The following is a 5124-nucleotide window of genomic DNA, read 5'->3' as shown; positions in this document are numbered from 1 at the left end:
GCCATAACGGCCCTGCTTTAAGTGGTTCGCTGCTCCCACAGCTCACCACGCTGTCTCTGCCTCTGCCGCCATCTTGGATTGGCCCATGTACTTTTAATTTGCTAGTTAAATTTGTGTCTTCTAGGCTGTGACAGTTCCGTACTAAAATGATGCATCTCCAATTATAAGAACTTGTATTCCTATGCATAATCAATAACAGTGCATCTAAATTCCAAAAGCAATTGCCACAATAGTCTACATGTTTCCTCTTGCCAAAGGGGACCATTAGAGTAGTGAGAGAAGATCTTCACCCTGGGACCTACAACGTCCTCTTCTAGCAGGAAGTAGCTAAGAGAATGTGAAGCCCCTCTCCTAATGATTCAGGGAGGAGTCACAGGGAATGGCAAAGGACATGTTGACAAAGCAGATCAATCAGAACTGGTTTTGACAAAGGACTGTGGCAATATAACAATAGAAATCGACCCTCCAGGAATGAAGCTATATGACAACAAAAACAGACTCTCAAGGAATATCAAACTTAAATCCTTCTGATCATACAGAGAATTTTGGAAGTAATTTTGTGAACTCATTTTGCTTAATTGGTTATATTTGTCTGATTATATATAAAGGATGACGAGAACAAAACACAAGCAAGAATGGATCTTGAAGAAATCATACTCACCTTGATGACCATATCAAATTTAATATTAGTAATAAATGAAATGTTGTATCAGGAGATGAGGGAAGCATAATACAAGCTAGAATTCACCCTGTAGCACTAAAGTAATCCTTAAATCTTTACAGGGTTAGGCATTAAGGCAATTCTTAAGGTCTACATAATTCTTAGTTTGTATTTACTGACTCCTTCCCTCCTGTGATGAGAATAAGGTAAATAACAGAGAAGAACTCTGCCTTAGTTACAAAAGAGTTCTCCAGATCCTCTGTTTTTGTTTACTAATCCCTTGTGATTTTCCTTTGTTTATCTTCCTGCCAATTCTCAATAAAAACCCACAAAGGTGAGGAAGGCGCTGCGCTTAAACTGAATTAAGCGCGGAGGACGCCGGCGGGGCCCTCATTGGGAGAAACAAGGCTTTCAGCACAGCAATGGGACGCCAATCCTCAGACACTGAAAAAGACAGCAGAAGTAAGAGAAAGAAGAAATACTGGAGACGGTCATCTTCAAGCAGCTCTTCAGACAGTAGAACATACAGCCAAAAGAAGGGCAGGAGGAAGTCTAGGTCAAGGTCAAGGTCTTGGTCCAGAGATCTTCAGCTTAGTTCACATTCTTATGACAGAAGATGCAGGCATCGATCAAGCAGTAGCTCCTCTTACGGCTCCAGAAGAAAACGAAGTCAAAGTCGATCACGGCGTCGGGGTCGTGGGAAATCCTATAGAGTGCAGCGGTCTAGGTCAAAAAGCAGAACTCGAAGGTCCAGGTCAAGACCTCGCCCACGTTCTCACAGTCGGAGCAGTGAAAGGTCCAGTCACAGGAGAAGCCGTAGTCGGTCCCATGAAAGAGAAAGACGTAAAGCCAGAGAGAAGGAGAAAAGAGAGAGGGAGAAGGACAAGGACTCGCACGTCAGACGCGGGGAATCTGGAAACATCAAAACTGCATTAGAACTTCTGCCACCAGCTGAACAGGCCAAAGCTAGGCTACAACTGGTTCTTGAAGCTGCTGCCAAAGTGGATGAAGCATTGAAAGCCAAAGAGAGAAATGAGGAAGAAGCTAGAAGAAGAAAGGAGGAAGATCAAGGCACCCTGGTAGAACAAGTGAAAAGAATAAAAGAAATTGAAGCTATTGAAAGTGATTCTTTTGTTCAGCAGACATTCAGATCAAGTAAAGAAGTCAGAAAGTCAGTAGAGCCAAGTGGTGTGAAGAACACGGTGGCAGCATCAGCACCAGTGTCAGCAGGTGCTGACCCACCCAGTACTGAGAAGGAAATCGACCCTAGCAACTTCCCTATGGCTATCAAGTACCAGGATGACAATTCTCTGGCCCACCCAAATTTATTTATCGAGAAAGCAGAGGCTGATGAAAAGTGGTTCAAGAGATTAATTGCTCTCCGACAAGAAAGGCTGATAGGCAGTCCTGTGGCCTGAGTCGTAGATGTATGTTTTCATTGATAGTAACGTTGGAAATTGAGGGCTTTATTCACTAGTCATTTTTTGCTCTTAAAATGAATTTAATTGATTATCTAAAAAGGGAAATTCTCTTTTATTCTTTTCCATGTAGGTAGGCTTCATGTTTGTTGCTTTGATCTCAAGTAAACACTATATACTAAAACTAGTATAAAATCTTAGAGTGCATGAAACTGCCATCTCATTAACAAAGTTAATCATAAAATAATTGTTGATATAGAAGATGCAGAGCAGTGTTCCTGTGTAAAATTATGAAATTTTAAGTTTTCATTTCATGAATTGCTTAATCTCCCAAATGTAAGAATCAAATAATATCCTAAAATAGGAGATTTCATGTATCTTATATTTTAGAAGCATTTCAAACTTTTTATGTCACCTGACCTCAAGTTTTGTCATCTTGAGTAACATTTTAAATAAACTACAAGTGAGCATGGTACAAGGATGAAAGATTGCTTTTTAAATGCCTTCAAATAAATTGATTTTGCTTACAAAAACAAAAAACAAAAAAAAACCCACAAAGGTGTAGCATAGGAGCTGCAGTTCTCCCGGCTATCAGCCCTCTGACTTCATGCTTTCTGTCCTGACCCCATTGCTGTGTGTCTGCTTCTCTGTCTTTTCCTTCGGTCAACAAGAAGGTGACAATGCAAGTAGTCGGCAGTGAAAGGAGGTCCAACATAGGAGGTAAGGAGGGTCATTTAGCCCATTACTATTCACCGAGGCATCCTCCAAGTGAGGCACTGGCCTAACCACTACCCTTATACCACCTCACAGAATCCGCACATTCACGTGCCGCCACTGTCCTGCCCTTGTCGTATGGAAGAGGAAACTGAGGCAAGGAGCTCAGACTCCAAGCCCTAGTAAAAGACCCATTAGTTTACTTATTTTTTACTTATGTTTCAAAAAAGAACGTTTCCTGTCAGAAAAATTATAACCCAGTAGCATCCAAGTGTCTTTACATCTTGCTATTGTCCCGAGATGGTTTTGTCATCACTAAATGCCACTGCAGAAAGCCCGACACTGCTCTAATATGTCTACTCATTCCACTTGAATTTGGAGATCACTTTCCAAAACTATCCCTTCATGTTATTGCACAAACTCCATCTCTTATCACAGAGACAGCAGCTGGCTTGTGCTCTGATTCCCCAGACTAAACAGAACAGGAAGCAGGGCCCCCAGCTCCCAAGACCAGCACAACTGAACCTCATCCACTCAGGTTCTGTTGGGGTCATGGGACAGAGGCCACCTACTTGGACTGGTCCCAGGTGGTAGATTTAAGACATGCATAGGGATTTGCAATACAGGAACCAAAGTAGCATTCCTGGAGGAAAATGAGTTTTAGGTGTGCCTCCAATCACAGTATAAATCAACTCATTGCTGGTTTTAAGATGACATCACTGTGCTGATGGGAAGAATTATATACTTTTTAAAAAATATTACTTATTTGTGCTATCATTAACTTATGCAATTATTCATACACATTGCATATATTTCATTCATGCACATTTTTTTTGGTTTGTTGTTGTTGTTGTTGTTTCAGTGCCAGATATTTATTCCCCCCTCACACGGGGCAGCTCACACACAATACACACAGGCATTGGACTCATGGGCAGCACCCCTGGCCTCTGAGGGAAGGACAGGGTTTTCTCATGGCATGTGTATGTGACAAGAACAGAGGATGTTCTCTCCTGCCCTCTCACTGGGGAGTGAGGGGACCAAGGGGCAAGCTCCGCCTCTCATACCTCCCAGCCAATGAGAAGCCACCTTGGTGACATGTTTCATTCAAACCATTGTAGTAAGTGAAGAAGTGATTGGCCTGATCCTAGTCATTGCAGGAAAGGTGTAAACGGTAAAGGAAGGTACAGTATGTACTCAGCCATGAGAGGGGGAAGGTGACACAATCAGAAGCACGTGATGGTGGTGGTGGTGGGCAGTTATTGGGCTTCTGGGCTGCCTGGTCTCTGGTTCAGCAGGAAGAGGGTAGGAGAGATGAATGGAGCTTATTGCTTGGCATTGATAATGTCCACAAATTCAGGCTTCAGGGACGCACCACCCACCAGGAAGCCATCCACATTAGGCTGGCTTGCCAGCTCCTTGCAGGTGGCCCCTGTCACAGAACCTCCATAAATGATACGAGTACTTTGAGCCACTGCGTCAGAGACATTGGACTTGAGCCATCCCCGGAGCTTTTTATGTACTTCCTGGGCCTGCCAGGGTGTTGCAGTCTTGCTGGTACCAATGGCCCACACTGGCTCATAAGCCAAGACGACCTCGCTCCAGTCTGTCACGTTATCTGCGATGACCTTCGTTTGCTCAAAAACGACCTTCTCAATGATGCCAGCCTCCCTCTCGTCCAGCTTCTCTCCAATGCAGGCAATGACTCCAAGTCCTTCTGCCAGGGCATGGCTACTTTTTGTCTAATCAGCTCATCTGACTCTCCAAAGACATGCCTTCTTTCTGAGTGTCCCAGAACTACCCAAGTGGCTCCACAGTCTTTGATCATGCCAGGGCTGATCTCCCCAGTGAAGGCCCCATTAGTTACTTTGTAGCAGTTCTGTGAAGCCACAGCAATCTTGGCATCTAGCTTCTGCCGAGCAAAGTCGATGTAGGTGGTAGGAGGTACACAGACAACCTCAGTATCGGCCGGCACCTTAGCCGCGTTTAGAGTGGTCATGAATGAGTTCTCCCAGACCCTTCTTTCGCCCGTTCATTTTCCAGTTTCCCTCAACGAAGAACTTCCTGGAGGGCGCCATGGTGTTAGAGTCGACACACTGAAGGTCAGCAGCACCCACACATTTTGTTTTATACAAACTTTTTAAACGTCATTTTTATCACTAATTACTAATGATCTGTTACTTTTATCTCGTCTCTTCAAGTCTTTCTTGCTCCTTGCCTATTTCTTCCCCTCCCATCCCCTACTGTTATGCAGATGACACAACGCTCCTTGCTGAAACTGAGGAGGACCTCATGAACTTGCTGCGAAGGGTCAAGGACTGCAGCCTTCAGTAT

General features: G+C 43.9%; 1 protein-coding gene and 1 pseudogene across 2 annotated transcripts; one reads left to right on the top strand and one right to left on the bottom strand.

Moving 5' to 3' along the window:
• The first annotated feature begins 1083 nt into the window (after positions 1 to 1083).
• On the top strand, positions 1084 to 2079 carry RSRC1 (arginine/serine-rich coiled-coil 1). 2 transcript variants are annotated; one of them, XM_006893950.1, is made up of 2 exons: positions 1084 to 1409; positions 1563 to 2079. In XM_006893950.1, exons 1-2 carry the CDS (start codon positions 1084 to 1086, stop codon positions 2077 to 2079), a joined length of 843 nt encoding a protein of 280 aa, XP_006894012.1. The 2 variants fall into 2 exon arrangements, with proteins under 2 accessions (XP_006894012.1, XP_006894011.1); XM_006893949.1 differs by having other exon boundaries at positions 1084 to 2079.
• A 2036-nt stretch (positions 2080 to 4115) lies between these two features.
• LOC102875297 lies at positions 4116 to 4868 on the bottom strand (annotated as a pseudogene).
• Positions 4869 to 5124: the final 256 nt, after the last annotated feature.

The sequence above is a fragment of the Elephantulus edwardii genome, unplaced genomic scaffold (assembly GCF_000299155.1).
Source record: "Elephantulus edwardii isolate Elephantulus edwardi_28Jun2011 unplaced genomic scaffold, EleEdw1.0 scaffold00133, whole genome shotgun sequence".
NCBI lineage: Eukaryota > Metazoa > Chordata > Mammalia > Macroscelidea > Macroscelididae > Elephantulus > Elephantulus edwardii.
Note: the sequence above shows the minus strand (reverse complement) of the source record. Positions and strands in the feature narration are given on the sequence as shown.